Source organism: Lonchura striata, chromosome 6, assembly GCF_046129695.1.
Source record: "Lonchura striata isolate bLonStr1 chromosome 6, bLonStr1.mat, whole genome shotgun sequence".
NCBI lineage: Eukaryota > Metazoa > Chordata > Aves > Passeriformes > Estrildidae > Lonchura > Lonchura striata.
The window spans coordinates 48260922-48282191 of record NC_134608.1 but is presented as its reverse complement, the minus strand read 5'-3'; the positions used below and the strand labels follow the sequence as shown (position 1 = coordinate 48282191).

The 21270-nt window shown below is 39.9% G+C and overlaps 1 protein-coding gene across 1 annotated transcript; it reads right to left on the bottom strand.

The window, feature by feature from the left end:
* Window positions 1–713: 713 nt before the first annotated feature.
* Window positions 714–21202, bottom strand: HPS5 (HPS5 biogenesis of lysosomal organelles complex 2 subunit 2). The gene is made up of 23 exons (XM_021525641.2): window positions 21143–21202; window positions 19401–19570; window positions 18889–18999; window positions 17985–18049; window positions 17175–17367; window positions 15577–15710; window positions 14784–14999; window positions 14404–14475; window positions 14076–14164; window positions 12914–13092; window positions 12534–12692; window positions 11285–11444; window positions 9117–9240; window positions 7295–7441; window positions 6742–6816; window positions 5667–6271; window positions 4411–4534; window positions 4074–4229; window positions 3375–3494; window positions 2967–3080; window positions 2543–2649; window positions 1593–1878; window positions 714–1121 (listed from the first exon to the last, which is right to left on the bottom strand). Exons 2-23 carry the CDS (start codon window positions 19506–19508, stop codon window positions 1061–1063), a joined length of 3405 nt encoding a protein of 1134 aa, XP_021381316.2. The 5' UTR covers window positions 19509–19570; window positions 21143–21202; the 3' UTR covers window positions 714–1060.
* Window positions 21203–21270: the final 68 nt, after the last annotated feature.

Genomic DNA, 21270 nt, shown 5'->3' with positions numbered 1-21270 from the left:
CTCTCTGCAAGTGCCTGAAAAGAGGCTGCAGCGAGGTGGGGGTGGGTTTCTTTTCCCAAGTAACAAGGGATAGGATAAGAAAAAATGGTCCTAAGTTGCTCCAGGAGAACTTTTGATTGGATATCATGAAAAATTTCTTTACCAAAAGCATTGTCCAGTACTGGAACAGGCTGTCCAGAGAAGAGGTGGAGTCATCATCTGTGGAAGCATTTAGAAGCCATGCAGAAGTGGACTTTGGACATGGCTGAGTGAAGGATTTGGCAGTGCTAGGCTAATGATTAGATCTTCAGGCTCTTTTGCAACTTAAATGACTCTGATTCCAATTCCATTGTCCCGAGGTTTGTTGGAATACCACAACTGATGTTTGTGGTCACATTGCACAAACAGGTATGGGCAATTTAGAAATACTGTGCTTGTAGTTTGACAGCGAGTTCATTTAACAAGATTGTCTGTTAATCAGCATTTTTAACCCTAAATCCACTACTTAAAAATATTTCCCTCCAATTCTGAGACTTGGCTTGGTTAATGAATTTCAAATAGGCAAGGCCTGTCCATATAATTTAAGAAGGGGAAAAAACAAACAGGTACCATAACAGACACTTCTAAAGCAACACTAAAGGTAAATGTCATTTACAGGAAAGTTAAACAAGTATAGGCTTAGCTACTTCCCAGGAATGGTTACTCATGTTTGCAAACAAAGAAACAAAAAAAAATTTATACACCATAATTTAATACTTAGGGGCTCATATCCCCGGACACTTAAGTTATAAACTCAGAAAATAAATTCAGTAATTTTCATCTTGGAAATCTGTGAGCTTAATTTCAAGATAAATACTGTCTTTTTTTGATCTATATTCTACAGTTCAAAAGTAATCTCCAAAGGAGTAAGTAGAACCGTCACCACTTCCAGGTCAGATACCTGCCAGATGGAGACTGGCTCAGTATACCTGAACTTTTAGACTGGAGTTTGTTATTTTTAAGGGCCTGTGAAATTTAAGAGGCACTTGAATATACAGTCATTACAGTATAAAATGTTCCCAGAGTTCTCCCAAGTTGTTTTCTATGCTTGCTGAGACCACAAAAACCGGTCACACCTTTCCAACATGGACTGAATCAGCGCTCTGCAATTAAAGCAAAGGGGAGAGAAAAAAAAAGGTCAAATAGTAAAAAAGCTAACAACAGGAAGAACAACATAGTTTTGGTTTGATGTTTAAAGAGAAGTTTGTAAAAAACATGATGGCATTTCAGAAGTAACATCCTGACATCACCATTCACACCTTTGGAGGAATAGGAGAGATCAGTCTGTACAGGTCTCAGCAGAACAGATCTCTTTCAGACAATCTCCTTCACATATAATTTTAATGTAGGATTTCCTGTTTCCTCATTTTCATTTTTAAAATGCCTATATTGCAAAATACTTAAATAATATAAAAGGTTTCAGATGAGTCTAAAATAAGAAGAAAGCTTTCAGATGAGTCTAAAACCAAAGGTAAAAATATGAACCACTTTATCTTCTTGTAAACCAAAAAGGAAGTTTAAAGCATGGAGGAGATCCAAGAATAGTGTGGATCTTCTGCTGACACATCTCTTACCTCTGCCTTTTCTCAGCTATTCTCAGTATCTCACAAACACCAGTAAATCTCTCAGACAATTCTAGAGTCAAGCCACACTCCTGCAAGAGAGGCAAGGCACGATTTGGGCCGATGGCCTTGGCCAGCAACAGAGCGACGTTTTCTACAGTGATGCAGTCTGGGCAGCTCGGGCCTCCGTTGCTGACAGCATTCCCATTCTGTGGGCTGTGCTGGTGGAAAGCTGTGCTGTGATTCTGTGCAAGATGCAGAACAAACTTCCATTCTTCTATGGTCTCTGGAATGGAACCTAAATTTAAAAGGAGTTTGTTACATTATTTGTAAAACAAGGACTATTCTAAAACTACTATGTAAACTATAGCTGTACTTAAAAGGGAAGTTAGCTATTCTGTTTTACTATGAAATTTAGGAGACCAAGCATTATCAACAAGCAAATTGTGCACAGAAATTTACTGCTCTGGCTCTGTGTAAAGATTTAGTGGTGAACACACACAGCTTCACAATAGTTCGGTATTCAAGACTTTGGATTACATCAAGAAACAAAGTTTTTTCCATCTTAGGGCTGGAATGAATTTTCTTGTAAGTTCTGCCTTGTGGTACAGTGCTTTGCTCACCCTAACTTTGGGTGTCTGCACATGTAGTGGGTGAGTTTTGTGCTGTGCAGGAAGGCTTCCTACTCCTCTGTCTACAACAGCAAGGTTAGCCTTTACTCCAAACTGATAAATAAAGAGTCTTTAACTCCAAGCATTTTCTAGCACAACTGATTTCACACAGTGCAGCATAAAGACACGAGAGTATAACACCCATTTATATGTTTCAAATATGCTGTATTACACACAGGGCTACAAAAATACTTCAACAAATAAGAGTTTAACTCAGCTTTGGGCAAACCACTATATAAGGGCAGTTCCTACATTACAAGAGTATGTTTATATAACTTAAGAACCACTAACCATCTTCTTCATTCAACAGGCTCAAATCATCCAAATGAACAATATTAGTAAAGGCTTCTATTCTTCTATGCAGCTCCAGACAGAGAAAAAGATATCCAGGCCAAAATCTTGAATAAGAGAGTAAAGATTTATAGGAATCAAATACTCAGTTCAAACCAAGGTCAAGAACAATCACATGATCATTTAAGTATCAGTAAAGACGAAAGCAACTAAATTTAATCAATGTCAGAAACAGAGTAGGGACATGAGGAATACCTCCCATTTGGTACATTAAATTGGACACAGAATATTCACCCTCAAGAAAGGAAATGTTTTAAAAAAAACCTGTCCAAACAAGAAGCAGATAGGCCATTTACATTTGTATCTTCTCAGGATCAGAATATCCACTAACCTAGTATCAACAGTTACCAAATTTTCTCCTTACCCATGTGATTTACAGATGTCAGCCATCTTCTCTTTCATAATAAAATCAGCTGGGAGTTTAATCAAGAGCAGAATGAGCTGGCTGTAGCCCCAAGTAAACAAATGTGATCTTGGCCTAGAAGATGAGAATTCAGTTTTAAAGCATTATTGATTTTCTTCAGAACATTATGGAAGATTTATGAAAAGAGAGGAGGAAAAATGCATGAAACACCATGTGCAATGTCATTAGAGCAGTCACTCTGAAAGGCATTGCAAATAAAAATTGTTCAATCCTTTGGTTGCTTCTGCTGAAACTCTGCAAAATGCTCCAAGGAGTCAGTGATCCAAACTTTCACATAAAATCTAACCCAAAACCAGACCTGTTAAGTCTTTCTGCTGCACTCAGGACCTTGGATGAAACTCACTATACCTGGGATTTCCTTCCTCATCCACAGTATTTGCCCTTTGTGGAGCATCATGAGAAACTGCCAAGCACAACAAATCCAACCGTACAGATTCTGGCTGCAGAAGAGACCTAAGGAGAAATGGCCTGGAAAACAAAGCAGACACTTGAAAAAAAAACAATCCTACCAGTTTTAAATATACTAGATAAGAAGAAGCAATGATTGTGTGTGGACAAATTAAAAAAACAAAAAGGCAGAGGTTGGGGGGTGGGGAGAATGGGATGTAAAATTAAATGTGGAAAAGTCTAAAATGTTTATGTCTCTATAAACTGAGGCAACCACAGAAAACCAAGTTTGCAGGTTGAGTTCCCACACATTTGTTTTTTTTTGTTGCTGTTTTTTGTTTGTTTGGTTTGCTTGGATTTTTTTAAATGCCATCTAACCCTGATACACTGAACTGCAGACATAGGAACAAAAAAACGTCAATTCCATTAAAAGTATTTTTTAGGAAATCCCTTTTAAAACTAGATACTAACCTAACAAGAAGTCCACTCTAAGGCCAGCTACAACTGGCAGAATTACTTGGAACCTAATGCTTAAGAACATCAAACAGACAGATACAGAAACAGAAAAAAAGGCCCCCAAAAAGCCAAGACAAAAAAATCTCCACACAGCTACACAATGAAGACAGCAGACAGATGAAAAGGATTCTACATTCCCCTCACCTTTTATCCTCCAGCTTAGATTTCACCAGACTATCTAAATATGCTAAAAAGTGAGCTGGATCATTTCTGCAAAGCTGTTTAATATCAGAAGGCAAAATAGAGGGGTGAAACTTGATCAAGGGCCGAAGAGCTGTTTCCCCAAATTTTTCATAAAGCCTGGAGAAAGAAAGAGAACAAAAACTATTTTCAGTACCAAACAGCAAAATATTTTTTTCAAGATCTCCTGCAAGTTCAAAATAGTACTGAAAGGTGATCTCTCTAAGAGAGTCCAGGCATCTCCATGACATGGTAAGTGAAGCAATTCCCACCAGGAAGTTCAGAAGATTTAGGTACAAACCTTTGAGCATGTGCCAGCAACAGTGGGCTGTCATCCCATGGCCCCAGGTCATGCAGTAGCTTCAGTATTTTCAACATATCCTCACTTTCCATTGCTAAAGCCACTGGACTGTGAGAAGTTATTTCTGAAATATATCAGTGCACAAGTTATAAGATTTGTGCAATTTTTTTTTTTTCCTTAGCATGTCCTGGCCCTCCTTTTTGTCCTTCTGCTGAACAACAGCTATCATTGCTTTCATGGGAAGTTCAACACCCACCTCAATCCTGATGCCTGGTATTATCTCCAGGCACAAGTGTCCAACTAAGGACAAACTAAGAATGCATACACTACTTTCACTTCTAGGGCTCTCAGAATCCAAACAGTGAGATTCCCAGAAACACAAACACCAATCCTTAAAGCAAGATTCTGTTGTTTATCTGCTCTCTGCTGGAGCAGAATCAATGCTAAGGCTTTAATTCATTCTTAAAATAAATACATAAGGCAGCAGCTGAGTGCAGAGAACAGAAAAGTTATGTTTTCCAATATCATCATGAAGCTTTGGTTCAATAAAACTGAAGATGCATCAAAAAGATCAGAAACTATTTCTGTGGAACAGGGAAGTGTGAAGTGATCACAAGCCACTCATCTGCATGGAACCATCTATTCCATTCAGTTTTGTTTCATATTAACCTTGCACATTCCTGTACAAGCTGAATTGGCTAGTGCAAATGCTGAAGCCCCTCCCTCTCCCTTCTGCCTTGTTTCTACAGATTTGTGATTTTAATTATGATGCTTTAGCTCATGTTTGTAAATAGGCTGGAATCACTACAGTGCTCCATTAACAAGGTCCATGCAACTAACAGGTTCTAAGCTGCAAAGTGGGAGGAGAACAATCTCTCTCCAAGGAGCCAACACTTCTTTTTTTAAGAAATCACAGGTTATTCTGAGTTGAAAGGGACCCACAATGGTCATCAAGTCCACCTCTTAAGTGAATAGTCCATACAGGGCTTGAACCCACAATGCTAGGATTATTAGCACAATGTTATAACCAGCTGAGCTAAGTACTTCCTAAGGGAAATATTTGGGAGGAAAAACAATCAACCAAACAACCCAAAACCAGAACAAACTCCCACACACCAATAATTCTCCCACTGCCACACTACACCAGCAGAAGGAAAATCTTCAGATATGATTATGAGAGTATTCAAGTTTTTGTCTTTTTTTTTTCTCCCAGTCTTATTTTCAGTTTAAGAAGCAATACAACATTCATAATTTACCTTTCAATCCTGCAATGTATGTCTCCCACACATTAGGGCTGGTGGCACATGTGGTTATAATACACTGTTTTACTCTCTTTAAATCCAAAAGGAAGAAGTAGCTTCGCATAAACCTACAAGCCAAGGTCCCTGAGGCTGCTGGTGGCAGACTTCCCTCAGAGCTCTCCTCAGCCTCAGCACTCCCACCAGAAAAGACACGCAGCTCAAAGCACAGGGTGGTCAGCTCCACAAGATCTTTCAGAACATCAGGTTCCATGACACACGGAGAAGACACCCGAAAGCCACAGCCCAGAGGCCCTGTCACATCAGTGCCATTTTCACACATGGTTTTGCTCACACAGGTTTCATCAGTATTTTCCTTTTCAATGCAGTCTTCCAAAATACTACTCTGTTCCTTGTCTGCTGGGTCTCTGTCAGCTGAAGCCACTTGCAGGGTCTCCTCCAGGACTGCCCTCTGATCTTCAGCACTCACAGCCTTGCTTTTGTTAACAGACAAAGCAGAATGCTCCTTGCTGAATTTTTCTTCTAGATAGACAAGCCATTCCTGTAAGACTCTTCTCATACATTGAGGTTCTAACAAAACCAGGGGATCCTGGAGCTTGGCCCTGCAGCATAAAAAAGAAGTTTGCTAGTTTAACAATTATAAGATGCCACAAGTGAAGTTTTAAATAGGTTTTGTGTAACTATTCCCTAGACTTGACTCTGACTCAGTTGTTGGGTCTTTTGTGATTTTGATTTCAAACAGAATTTAGGCTACTGTCTACATATGACCTCAGCATATTTTGAGCTCCCTAGGATTTCTTTCAGAATGAATTTTTATTTTTGATTTTTATTTTTTTAAACTATGCCTGCATTTAAGACAAAGGGATAATGCTAGAAGAGCTTTTAGTGAGTCTTGCTTGATTTTAAAAAGAGGAATCAAGTCATTCACCAAATGAGATTCTTTCAGGTTATGTTACTAGACATTTAGAGCATCACTCATACATGCATGTAAAATGAACAAAACACTTTAAAAACCCATTTTTTTTTCTGCCAAAGCCCTACATATCTATACAGTAAAAGTTTCTCTGCTTACATAGTTTCTGCTGTTGCAGCCTTGAGATCTCTCAGACGGTCCTCCTCAGGAAGCCGGCAGTTCTGGGGTTCTGACCTTGAAAAGCAAATTCATTTCAGTCTTATCTGAAGTATTAACTTCAATAATTATGTGAGGATTTCCTGAAAAATTTCTTCAGCACTAATTCCTTTATTAAATACAAAGCTATCACTTGTAAGAAGGAACAGCTCAACAGAAATTATGGATAAACTGGGCATGAAGAGCAACAGATAATACTATTTTTGTGGCTTTCTATTATTGCTTCTACTCCAGATACAGTAGATTTCTGCAGGTGCTGAACAAAAAACAGTACCATGCCACTGTATGAAAGTTAGTCCAAACTGGTAAATAAGCACTGGAATATGAAATTACTTAGCTCTGTGTTCATTGCCTCATCAGCTCTAAGAAAAGAGTTGGGAGAACCACTGAAACCCACCACAGGCAGCTAGAAAAACCTAATGCCAAATTCCTCACTCTGCTTGAAAGAATTTTTTTCTATCCTCAGGACATCCAGAAAATGTGATTTTGCACTCACTCTTTTTCTTCCTGGAGAGATCCTACTGGATTAAGAGTTAGCTCTGGAAGCTGCTCATCATCCTTTGCTTCATGCTTCCCTCTAGATTCAGGACTTATATGAAGTGTGCCAATCTTTTCCGTGGTTTTGCGTACGAAGCTGGAAACACTAAGAATCACAAGTTCAAACATTTAAAATCAGAAGTTTAAAAGCAAACAAACCAAGCACTCTTTTCATTCAAACCCTAATTTCAGAGATTTTATAATCTGAAGAACTCTTGAGAAAAGGATAAAAGCAGTGATGACCAACAGGAACAAAACTTACTAAGAACCTGCTCAAAATTCATACTCCAGCCATGATCATGTTTTCATCACAGAATAGAAACCTGAAGTATTTAACACTCCTGCTGGAGAAGCAGGAACACATACCAACATGAGCCACAGATTTTTGACATGTATGTGTAATTTGTATGCAAATAAATGCAGATCGGCTACATTTTAGCTTTTGCATTTTAAAGCTTTAACACATAAAGCATCTTTCAGAAATTATGTCAGTCTTGGTGGTAAGAAACCACTTTACAATGCTTCAAATTAATTCTTCAGATTACAAAGCTCACCAACTATGACCTTTTCACTCAGCAGTCCCTATTCCTTCAGGTATTTTATTGGAGAGAAAGCTCAATGAACATAGCAGAACTCAATTATTTCTACCACTGCCATGAAGAGAACTAGGTCAACAAGACTTGAACAGAAAAAAAAGCTTCCTGCTTTCTGCTCTATAACTAAACAAAAAAAAACAACAAACCAACCCAGCATTTTTAGGCAGAAAGAAAGGATTCAAATCTAGCAAAACAATTGGATTTGAATGTATAGAAGGATTAAAGCTACTTTTTAAAATTAACTGTAAGTATGATAGTATTTTATTTAATGGTTAAATGCATACAGGAAATACTTGAAAATGTAGCTTTCATTATCAGCAGAAACTAGTAAGGTCCTCAAGGCTGCTTACAGTTTAGAAAGAACTCAAAACATTGCATGTTCTTCTGATGTTTATTCTGAGATCCTCACACTGCTGACAGCAGCCACAATTCTTTGTTGCACGACACAATTTACCTAATGAAGTGATCAAGGAAAGGCTGTGCAATTTTTTCAGATCATTGCCAGGCCAGAGATATTTTAGCTAAGTAATTAACGTACAGCACTTTCATAAAAAAAATAAGTTAAATATTTAACACCATCACCTTTGTATTTGTACACCCACCCCCTTATCTTCCATTTTTTTTAAAAAGAGTTCTAAAATACCAATGTGATTTACACATAAAATGGATACAGATCTAAGTGCAGCAGGTATAAGCCACGATTATTCCATAATTGTTTGGGAAACCAATTAGATTTGCTGAAAAGTTCATGTGGGGATAGGACTTTGCAAGTGTGTTTTAGCAATATCTATCTGTTTGTTCCTATACAACATAAGATGATTTTCCCCTAAGATACAGGAAGGCAAAATCCCAAAACAATATTCAGTAAATTTTCCTTTGAATACAAACCACAACCAGAGTTTACAGGGTAACAGTAAACATTCCTAGACATGTAACATTTATTAATTGTTTAAAACTGTGGTTGAAGTCTTAGCTCCACTGAAGTTACCAGCAGCTCTTTGTATCTTCACTAGAGCCAAGATTAAGACTTAAACTGTCTGGCAAACCTGACTTCATCTCTGGTGTTCCAGTTCAGGTGTTACATGTTTGCAGAACAGAGCATGAACTAAAGCACACAATGCTACAAATCCAGGGGACAGAAGAGGGCAAGATGTAATGGATGAGTGAAGCTGCTGCATGTTTTACCTTTCTTTGACAGCTTGCAGAGAGACGAGAGGAGATGGGGAACGGAATGACAAAGGAATACTGAATGGGAGAAATGTCTCATTCCGGTCAGCCTCAACCACCACAGATGCATGAGAAACGTTCTCTGACAAATGGAATTGAAATAAAAAGTCATGAAAACAGTGGCCTAGCAAAAAAAAAAAATGAAACAGTGAAATGAACTGCAAGTCACTAATTCATTAATGAATAACCTGCTCACCATACTTTCCTTTTTAATACTCAAGAATTCATGGAGCCAGGTTTCAAGGGCCATTTTACTACTGACTTTGAACCTAGCTAAGTCTGCTTTATTAACAGTGTTTTGGCTTTATAGCACGGCAAATAACGATCAACAACGGTATGAAAACTGTCTTCTAAAATTAGACTTACAGACCATTTAGAGGACAAAACTTTGATTTAATCCACCGAGTTATTTATACATCTAGGAAAATTAAGTAGTGTGGCATACATCAATTCACAACTGATTGTAAAGTCAGTCATGACCATGATTTCCAAAATCTAAATCACATGTGAACAGAGAGACATGTAATCCATGATTAGGGTATAAATTACCCTCTTATTTGAAAGGACTTAAAAATCTAAGTGAGCCCACAGCCCTCTGGCTTTTGCCAAGAATCACAGGAAATACAGAATGACTGACTATTTCCTTTTCTCTTCTATATCCTTAACAGTATTTACAATGTGTTTTGCTTAATAATTTCCTGGTACAAGCACACACTATCTTAAGTGATGTCAACAAGAAAAAAGGGAACATTTTAAGCCAGGATGACAGTGCACTTTGCAACAGTCAGCAGTAACCACAGCATTGAGAGGAAAAGATGCTGCCCTGTTACAGAAAATCTACCATCAGAATCCCTCAAGGGATTCTGTGCCTAAAGGTCATAACTGACTTTACAATCGGCTGTAAATAAGGCTGCTTTTGTTCATTATGCAGACTAGCAACCTAAAAACTCATTACATCTTATGCCATTGTGAGCAGGGCAACAGTAAGTCCATTTCTTCCAAATACCAAATCAAGTACTCGTGCTTCAAGAAGCATCTAGAACTTCTCTACTTGGAAGTAATCAACAAATCTGTTATCTCTTGTGGAACACACAACCTTTCTATCTTCTGACATTCAAAAATTAAGTCACTGAATTTTCACTTTTAATGTTGGGAATTGTGTTTCAGAGTTTGCTCACTTGTTTTTATGGTGATGTAGGTAAAGAGGCACATGTACACCTAAGAGTATCTCAGGACAACACTACTGATAAGTAGGGAATTAAATACCAATTTCTGCACTCTCCCTCCCCAGTGTGGTTTTCTCCAAAGCATCCAAATTCTCTCAATCCTCAACTGGCACATACTCCTTGCAAAAGCTAAAAAATAGCCTTTTTATAGAAAAGCCTCTCTATCATACTTAGAACTAAGGCAGCTCCTCATCATCCTAGGTTTCTGCAACCCTTCCCAATCCCAATCACAGCAGAGAACAAAAGCCATTACAGTCTCACTCTAGCTTAAGCCCAGTGACAGGCATTTGCCAGAAAATAAAAAAGCTCCCTGCATGGGCTAAATATTAGTTATTAACTATTCTAGCACACCAACACTAAAATTTACATGTGTAAGAAACGATCTTCTGTACAAAGGAAACCCTGTGAGAAAGTTAAGGATGCTTAATCAAAATACTTCTGCTTTCCCTGAAGAAATGTAAGCCAGAATCCAAATTAAGAAATTTTCTGGAACAAACATTACAAAAGGATACTGGCAGCAAACAAATCTTGTTTGAAGCTCAATTGATACTGGCATAGACAGCTGAAAGAATCTTAGCACTAATGCTCACATACACATGGAGAGGGAGAAGCTGGAGTGAAGGCCATGCTTCGTAAAGCCCTCTAGACCTTTTGTTTTGTTTCACTGGGTTTTGTTTGCTTTTAAGTCTGGATTCTGTGGAACCATCTTTTCAACCCAATGTTTCAGGAAGGATTTTAACTGGAAGGTGGGGTGACACTTTCAGTTGATCAAATTACATGTATTAATAATGAATAACTTGAAAGTGGGAAGTAAGAGCACAGAGCCAACCCAGTCAAGTTCTTGTAGAATAAACAAGAAACCAAAAACATTCAACAAACATTTTCATTAAGAAACATTACCAAGTTCTAGTTGTTCATCTTCATGGTGTGCAGGAAATTCTTTAAGTCTCTCATCTTCTGAGAATGTTTGACTGTGGAGGGAACATGAGTCTTCATCTGACTGACTGCCCCTTCGACTGATAACACGGTAGATTCCAGAGTCTAGGACACTGAAGCTTTCCTGTCAGACCAAGGAGGGGAGTTAGACACCATGCGAGTTGCACTTCCTTGTTCAATTTTCTGCAATGAACTCAACCAATTGTACCACACAAACTCAATCACTTGTACCCACCTCAGAGCATTTCATAATTCACTGCCTGGAAAACTCCTATTTAGCGGAGTACTTCTACCATATCCAGGATAGGAAAGAACACAGATGCCAGCAAGTGTGCAGTTCAGTGATTTTAAAAAGATGTGTATGCTGCAATTGGTTTTAGAAAAGCAGCCTGTGGAACAAGTGGTGTACACAGTGAAAGGCAAAACCCACCTCAGCTCTAGTCCTTCAGTCAAGACTGACTTTCACTTCACCCCTTTGTAGCTGCATACCCAAGAATCTGTCTTCCTGCTGGACAGCCATAACCAGCTAGCACAACTACAGACCCCACAAAACTACTTTGTTTCAGGACCAACACACATTTTTTTGCTCATGGTTTACTTTTGCAGTGGGCAATGAAGAAAAGCTTGTCTACCCCATCAAGATGGTATTTACATTACTTGGCTTTTTAGATGTTCCTTTTAAACACTGTTAAAGTGAAAGCAGCAGCTGATATTGTATAAACTACGAAATATTTCCCCTTTCTTGAAAAGCAGCTGTATATTTATTAGAAATATACTTTGATTTTATTTAGAGCTTTCTCCTTAAGCTTCTTAGAGTGTGGCAATTTTTAAAATAGGGCTAAGATAGCTCTGAGCATTCAGACATTCATTTTCATCACATAAAACTAGAGTTATAACCAAGACTATCTTTACTGAAGTACATTAAAACATTAAACAGAGCTGTGGAAAAAAATCATCTTTGTATCAATCTTTGTCCACATCTCAGCCATTAGCCCTAAAATAATTTGGGAAAGAGGCAGAGGTCTGAGCTTATAGAATGCAAGCAGTGATGTTTCATACCATTTCACCCCACCTAGTTTTAGAATACAGCATTATGGGCTGTAGTAGACAGGGTAGAAATGAAAGCCTCATCTTCCAAGTGAGCAATAGGGTGACTTCAAGCCATAAAGATAAAACCTGTAGATAACATTTCTGCTGCTACCAATACACATACATGAGATGAAATACTGCTCCTTCTACTGCTGCAAGCAGAATCTAGAGGTTCCAGCTTTGCAATCAGTTCTTCCAGTTGTGCAGTGAGATCTTGCTGAGTTGAAGCATCCAGCTGAGACTTCAAGTGCTCCAGCTTGTCTAGAGGCAAATTTTTTCTTGCCTAAAAGCACCCAGTGAAACAGAAGCATTATTATTTCTAATGCACATGTGAAAACAAAACATATATGCAGGATGATTTTAACCCTTAAAGTATAATGTTTAGACACCTTTAAAAATTCCAACAAAATTAATCTCAGTAACCATGAAACTTAATGGAGGAGGGGGGCAGGAAAGACAGTGAAGTTGTACTGCAGATTTACAAAGAGATATATATTTACTTACTCTGCAAGAAACAATTGAATTTTGGAAGAGACAAGAGACCCTGGCAGCGAGGGTCCAGAATCCTCTTCTCATTAGACGCTCTATGCAGCGATCGACCAACAGAAGGGAGAGGTGCACAACTTTCCCATTTGTATGCAGACAGAACAACTCGCTCTTGTGAACTGCAATATCCTGAATATCTGCAAAATCACACACAGAGCAATACCTGAAGGACTGAAGTCATTAACCAACATTCCTTTTTGTCCCTGAAAGAAGATGAAAGTATATTCCCACCTGACTGTAAATGAGTGCAAAGCACGAGAGGCATGGGGAAAACAAACACTGAGGAGTGCCAACCTAGCACCTAATCACTATAAAACAGTTTCAAAACTTTCCAGAGCTCCATTTCTAGCAAACATTCAAAAAATACACTAAACTACCAAAGTTTCCTTTTGCTCCAAGATAAAAAATTAAAGCCTGATAAAGATGACAAATACAGTTATGTATTTGTCATCTTTATCAGGCTTTAATTTTTGAAACAGAAGGAAAATATTAATTGGTAAAAAAACAACTTTGTCCTTCCAGAAGTTTTCAAATACAATACTTATGCTGTATGCAAACACTCCATAACAAAGGTATTGCAAACTTAACACCAAAATGGGGAGAGGGGGAAAGAGTGACTGACAATAACTATTGTAGGACTCTACTTATAACCAAACACATCCCTGTTTATGAGCCTTCACTCATTTGCCAAATAAATATATTCCCTGTATGTAATTTAGACAGGTTTTAGGGAAAAAAAAAACCCCAAAAAACCCCAACGTTTTAAACTTTCAGATTATCCTTCAATAGGACAACTGACAATGAGCCCGAGTAAAGAGGAAAGGATACTGCAGGTTAATCACATGTATTTTAACTACTGTATTTTATGAGTCACTCTACACCATGTTTTGTTGCTCCAGAAATATGCTTTGAGATCTATGGAAGGAGGGGTTTGCTGAAGGAGGCATGGAAATGGTTAATATTCAAGGATCTATCCGACACATGACAAGTTTTTTATAAATATTCTGCAATCCAGCTGCAGAAATTGAGCTTTAATAGCATCCATGCTAGGCAAAGACTTTAGGAATGACCAGTGTAACAGACAATGTTGCAAAGCAATGTTTAAGAACTTTTAGTTTACCTTTAACTTCACTCCAGAGCAAGACTTGAAGACTTTGGGGAAGAAAAATATAAATGCCTCTTTCTGTCCAGGTCACCACGCAGTGCTCACTGCAATCAAAGCATATGGTAATGGTGTAACAGTCAGTTGTGGTAAGATAAGTTAAATAAAAAAAGTAAAATATACAGGGATTGCATTGTCTTAAGTATAGCAAGCAAGATGTGAGACATGTTTAGCATGATACTTGGAAAAATCTTATGCAAAAACCTGAAGTTGGTAATATAAATTCGAAGAATATATAACTTTTAAGCCTACTTTATCAACAGGAAGATATGCTGTCAATACTCACGTCAAATACAGCAGCTTGGGGAAAGATAAAGATTGTGGAGAGCAGCTGGAACCAGTATAATGAGGATCCTGCCTGCAAAATAAAATTATTATCAAGTACAAGCATAACTACAATAACAGAACTTTCTAAAATTCTTAATCCTGTAAATACTTGGCTGTCTTAAATAAACATAGCCTCATGACAGCAGAATTCATTTGCTCACAGACACAGCTGCAGAAATCAGGGTTTTGGCATTTTTGATAATTACTGGCTACACCTCTTAGGGGAGACGGTATTAAGATGACAACTAGGATTAACATTTGACTGAAGGAGAAGTTCAGTCTTTTTTGTCTTAAGGATGTCCCAAACAAGTTTATCACTGATAACACTCATGTTTCTACCTGAGAGTAATAACAGGAAGAGGTGGTGATGAGAGCAGCTGCTTGAACTGATGTGTGCTTTGCACTTCCCCATCAAAGTTCACCTCCCACATCCTCGAGCCAGGTCGAGCACAGTATATTAATGGCTGTTGATTCCCACTGTTTTTTCCAACAGGAAAGAAACATGCTCCAAATTCTCCATCTCTCTCTTTATTGCCAATCTTCCAGAACTTCTCTCTAGAGGGGAAAAAATAAACTTGTTAAGTAAGCCAGCATTAACAAAAGCCCTAATTAATTTTATGGTTTTCTTGAATAATAAAAAATACCTAATCCCAGCTGCTGAATTGGTTTTGGTGCTTAATAGAGAAATCTGTAATGATTATTACAAAGCCTGCCCAAAGTTTATACAAGACAGGGTGCAGAAATATTCATTAGTTGAAATGAATGCTCAGATCAAAGGGGTTTTTTCTCAGCAGAACCAGTTGTTCAGCCTAATGATGGGAAAGTGGGAACATTCCCAGAAATCACTTCCAGTCACATGAAAAATAAGACAGTGATTATGAACAGTCAGCATGAATTTATGGAATGGAAATCATGTTAACAGCCCTCTACAACAGAATGACTGGCTGGGTAGTTCAGGGGAGAACAGAGGATGTTGCTTATCTTGATTTCAGTAAAACTCTTGACACTACCTCTCCCAACATCTTCAGAAACAGACTGAGGGAGCATGGGCTAGATAAAGAGACACTGATGTCATTTCAGAAACTGTGTGTGACTCTGAAGTCCAGTATTTCAGAAATAAAACGGAACTTACCTCTCAGTATCACATAAGTAAGTGCGGGTAAGTGAAGATATGAGCAGTCTTCCATCCAAATAATCAAGCTGAACCACCCGAGAATCTACAGTGGTTATAATCTGGACAGGAAACATCACAAAAGTAGCAGCAGCCTACAGATAAAAAAAAAAAAAGAAAACATGCTGGTCTTTAGTTCAAAGTAAAGACTGTTTCATTATGTTAAAATAGCAAAATTCAGCAAAGACTCATGTATGCTATGAATACACAACAAAAGACATAGCAGTGCCTTTCTTCTCTGTCTTTACAAAGCAAGGCTACAATGCTCAGAAGCACAAGAGTCTAAATCCTCCTTTTCCCAAAACCGCTATTAAAGATTTAAGGAAAAAAAAAAAAGTCATATCCCTGTAGCATCCTGCAATTTCTTTATAAAGGGTTTCTTCCTGCAACATTTAGAGAGGGTTTTATTCCTGCTATTGTAAGCTTTGTGCTTTTTCTTCCAATTCTCCCTACAGGTATGTTGAGCTAACAGTTTTAGAAACAGACCAGAGAGATTAACTGATACCGAAAACAACTTCTACTGGAATTAGATTGTTCACAAACTCACCTCCTCTGTTACCCTGCCACAAATTATCTACATCTATTTATCCTACCAGTGTCTCAGTTTGCACAGGCGGATGAACAGTCTCAGACAGACTTATGGGTAAGAAAACTACTGGGAACTGCATTTGAATTTGCTATCAGTTACCATTTTTGCCATCTTAGAGTTGTTTTCCCTTCTTAGGAATATGACAAAGTGCATTATCGGACAAATCCAACAGTCCTGCTCCTTTAACAGGCGTGAAGAGACACAGATTCCATGGGCCTTTCTCCTCTCTTCCCACAGCTGAACTTCTCCCACCCTTTACTTAAATGTTGTGAAGGTCTTGCTACTTGTAAGTCAATTTTTCATCAAAATCTTCTATGAGGGCTAGAAAGGACCTGGACAAACAACTATTTCTAGGTTCTGTTCCTTTTTACTAACTAAAAATAAAGGACCCAGTAGAGGTAAAGCTAAAGAACACTTAAGGGCCAGAAATCAGGCTGCTATCACTAACAGGTGTGTCCTTTGCACAAAATATAAAGCATGTAGGCTCAATGACCACATACCATTTATTTATCTAATCCAGATGTTTAAGAATGAGAGCATCCAGAGAAAGCCATGCAAAACCAGTCTGGGACTGCTCTTTCTCTGACCAACAGCTTAATTAAGGACTAAAACAAACAGCTGAACCTGTAGCTGGAGTCTAAGGAATCCAATAGGCTCAGAAACACCAAGACCTTTAACTTTAGTACTTGTAAATTCCAAGAAGCAGGAGATTGACCGCTTTTTAATTCTGAACATTTGAAAGCCTTTTCAAATTGCATTACTAAAATAGACAGACTAAGGATGGGGGGAATTCATGGGTCAGGATTTCTATGGCTGTCTCAAGAGACTGGTTCTTCATCCTAATAGTTAAAGCTACCAGAAATTCATCAGCTGGCAAGTCCTGCTCTGTTCCACTTTGCTAACATAAACAAAGAGATTCCACACATCATCCCCAGTGAACGAAGATAAATCAAAGTATACAGCATTTTACCTTCCCTTGTTTTGATGTGTTAATCTTGATGGCTGATACTTTTCCCACATGATCTCCTACAAAAACTCGAAGGGCAGCTGTATCCCAGCACAAAGCTGTGACTTTTCTGCCCTTATGCTCAGAGGAAACATAAATCCGTTCTGGCTTCCCACGACGCTCCTGATTCAGCTCCCAGACTACTACAAGGCCTTGGCTACAACAAGTTAAAAAGAGAATACAGGCTGAAAATAAGTCTTCTAATGTTTTATCACTTAACATAGATGCAAACACATCTCCTCAAAGAAAGAGGAGCCCCAAGCAAAGCCAGCATGCCTCAGAGCTGGTTCTGTTGGAGGTTGCATGCTTTCAGCAAGTGTCACACTTAATTCTGGAGAAGAATAAGTGTCCTTCTTTGCACAAAAATGTATAAGCAGCTTTGTAAGGCTATTCTTACAGTTGTTACACTTGCCAGTGAGGATGTGGAAAAACATTTAAATGGATTTTATTAAATATAAGTGGAATTAACTATCAATCTCACTCTACCATGTTAATGAGAAGGCTTCTTTTCATGCTGAAAGATCTCAGAAACACATTTACCATCATAATTTCACAGGCATGAGTTCTGCCATAGATGCTCTGTTACAGAAATAATACTTAACCTAGAATGACTATTCCAGAAAAAAAAGTTAAGCAAACTGTCTGTGTAGAGAATTATCCTGTAGGGGCCTCTACCAGCTAACCAGGTAAGTTAATTCTGAGTTCTCAGCAACTGTCCATGTCTGAAACTTGAAGCTTCTTAAAAATATTAAGGTTTGTGAGTAGACCACTCACCTGGTTGCAACAGCAACGTAGTCTTCATCATGCAAACAACAGGCCACCCGGGAAATGGCACCTTCCTGAAAGCAAGCATGGGAATAAGAGCAGGTGAAACTTGTTCCTGTACTGCCACTACCATTGTGCAGCTTTTATCTTTAACATATAAACCAGATTCATGTCAACAGATGCTACCACTCTGCTGTGATGTGGCTGGTTTTTACTGTTTGCTTAGGTTTTGTTTGCTTACACTGAGTTTACTCCAAGATGCAGCTGTCAACATGATAACATCAAGACCAAAGACTGCACTGAGTTCTCTGATTTGGAAAGCAAAGAAATCACTCTTCTGTCCTCACACCTTTGGAAGATGTTTTGACAGAATTAAGTGAGGTGCTCCCAGCCTTAAAAAACTGGCTGCATTCATGCTATACTGAAAGCAGCAATGGCTCCTAAGAAATAGCACCTGGCTTTACAAATAACAATCTCTGTTTCACAATCTCTTCCAGCAACAGCAAGTCAGCCTATCATTTTTTCACTTATCCAGGTATATCACAGTGGACACTCAAACACTCAGAGTTATCTACTTGTGAGTTGCTCTGGTTTCATATTGAAAATTTTCTTCCAATCCTTAAATACTCAAATAACTCTGTTGCTGTTGTTAAAAAGTAAGAATTTGAAAAACAAAGGTTTGACACTCTGAAGTAATATTTTTCACAGCTCATGAAATCCAATACACCATACACTGTAGGGATAGCCTCCAGAACCACAACCTGTTTTAAACACAGCAGTCCAAAACTTCACCTTCTTTGGACAACCCAGTAAGCTGAAGATAATTATTAACTCTTAAAATGCATTAACTTGAAATAATTTTTCTTTCTCAGCCCCATTTTTGGAAATTTTCATTTAAAATTTTTATCCTTACCTTGTGAGTGAGAAAAAGTCTTTGCTTCCAACCATCCTTCTGGATAAGGTTCAGTCCTCCTCCTGAGCTGCCTAGAGCCAGCCATCTCTTTGACACATCTATACACGTGCACTGAAGGAATAAAAATCATAATGCATAACCTGGTAAGTTCTGATCACAGCATCTTTTTCTTGCATTTTTACAGTGGTTTTTTTAAAGGCTTCATTGTTTGCCAGCTGTGTGTACCACTCCTGAACCACTGGCAGGGAAGATTATTAAACAGCACTCTGCAATTGGAGCAAACAGTGTAAGCTGTGTCAGGCTGTTACCAACAGCTGCATTAAGGAAACACACAGAGCAACAGGGTCCATTATCTTCACTCTTTCTTCCCAAAGTACTCCCCCTGCTAAGACAGCATACACACATCCCAGAAAGAGTTAGATTAATCCTACGGCTTAATCAAATAATTAGCCAAATGCAGTCATTACTTGAATTTTTTAAAAATTAAAAAAAGCTGTACAACACAAACTCACCTTAAGACGACTGGAATCCAACCTGAGCGCAGAAAGCAACGGATCCAAACACTCCAACTCTGCCAGGACATGGTTGTAAGAGTCTGGAATTACTGGCACAGAGGCCATGGGTGCACACAACTAATGCTGCTCATTCATGGGTGTGTTACAGCTTCAGCTTTTAGCTGTACCTGCCAAAAATAAAGATCTTGATTAGCTCACTTTTTAGCATTAGAGCTGGAGTTCCACGCTTAAAGAAACACTACGTGTTTTCCTACTCAAAAAACATCAGGTTTCAGTTTGCCAAAAAGAGGTCCAAGGGCTGGAAAATAAGACTCCTGCTTCGTTTATGAGAAGATTTTGTTCAAGTTAATTTCTGAAAACTTAACCTATCAGATAACACAACCGGAAATATTTAAACTCTAGTTATGTTTACATCTGCCTACAAAAGAAGTTAACATGTAGCTACAGAAAACACCTTGTTTTCTGGAAAAATTCACTTTTCCCCACAGCATGCACCTTTGATTTGAAACTAACTTTCTCAAGGAAAACATTTAGCATTGGTATAACTACATCATATTCTCCCCCAAAAGTAAATTTAAAGAGCATTATTCTCAAGTTATACTAAATTCAGAATTAACTGCATTATGCATTTTGATACAATTATAAGCTATTGTCTCCACTGCATGTCTTTTCCCGCATTCAAGTGATAACAGAGTGAAAACCAAGAATTAAATAACCACTAAAATCACAATCTCATATTTTTCCTAAGCAGCACATACTTCAAAATAACTTCTCGTTGAGTTTAAAGTTTAAACCTGCACATTGCTTAACAAAACGCTAAACCTGTTACACTGCACAGGCAAGTCCCGGAATTTCTAAGTATGCGGTTCCATAAATTAAGGAACTCCCTCCCAGAAAACCCGTCACGGGAGAAATTCACATTTCCTCAAAAGAAAAGCGAGCGCTCACTCTCACCAGGCGCTAGGAAAAGGGAAGCGGCACATTTAGCCAACGAAACTAAAAGTTATTTCTCAAAGCGTCTCAAAAACCTTAAATGGCCACTTCTGCCCTGCCCGCTCTCTGCCACATCCCACCTGCGTGGCCCGAGCTCCGGCCGGGGCTGCACCGCGGGGCTCTGGCTCCCGTACCCGGAGTGAGGCGAAGGACCGCAAAGGCAGAAGCCCTACCCACAGCGCTTCAGGAACCGCGGCGGGGGGACGGGGGACGAGAGCCGAGCCCCGGCGGGGCACAGAGGGCACAGGGGACACAGCTTGTTGTTGTTGTTGCTGCCGCCCCGCGCCGCCGCCCCGCGCCGCCGCTCCCTCACCGCGCCCCGCGCTCTCCCCGCCGCCGCCTCCAAACAGCGCGGCCACGTGACCGCGGGAAGGCGGGGCGGGAGCGCGCGCCCGCGCCGCGCCGCATCACGCGCCGCCCGCGCGGGAGGAGGAGGAAGGGGGGGGGAGGAGGAGGAGGAGGAGGAGGAGGAGGAAGCGGCGTCACGCGCGCGCGCCCGCCCGCCGGCCACGTGATACCGTGACGCGCGCGGCGCCCCCGCCCTCCCGGCGCGCGGGCCGGGGCCGAGGGGAGGCCCCTCCCCCGCAGCGAGGCGGCGCCGCCGACCCGGGAGCGGAGCAGGACGGGCCGCCGGGGCCCGTGGCGGACGACGAGCGGGGCCCGCGCGGACGGGTGACGGCGGGGAACGGGCCGGGCCGGGCGCGGCGGGGATGGGCGCGGGGGCGGGGGGGGGGCGGTGGCGGTACCGTTTTACTGCCGCGTAACTGCCCCCTCCGCCCGCCGCCGTCATGGCGACGGGGGTGCGGCCGCCACGTGACCGGGGCGGGGGCCGGGAGGGGCGCCGGCGCCACGTGACCGCCGGGGACGCGCGGGC

What these genes read in the sequence shown, in the direction of transcription:
- HPS5 (XM_021525641.2), bottom strand. Translation starts at nt 19,508, where the DNA reads ATGGCCTCTGTGCCAGTAATTCCAGACTCTTACAACCATGTCCTGGCA. An exon ending in ATACATTGCAGGATTGAAAG is followed by an intron (nt 4,535 to 5,666) that starts GTAAATTATGAA and finishes GATATATTTCAG; the next exon opens with AAATAACTTCTCACAGTCCA. An exon ending in GACATCTGTAAATCACATGG is followed by an intron (nt 2,650 to 2,966) that starts GTAAGGAGAAAA and finishes CTCTTATTCAAG; the next exon opens with ATTTTGGCCTGGATATCTTT.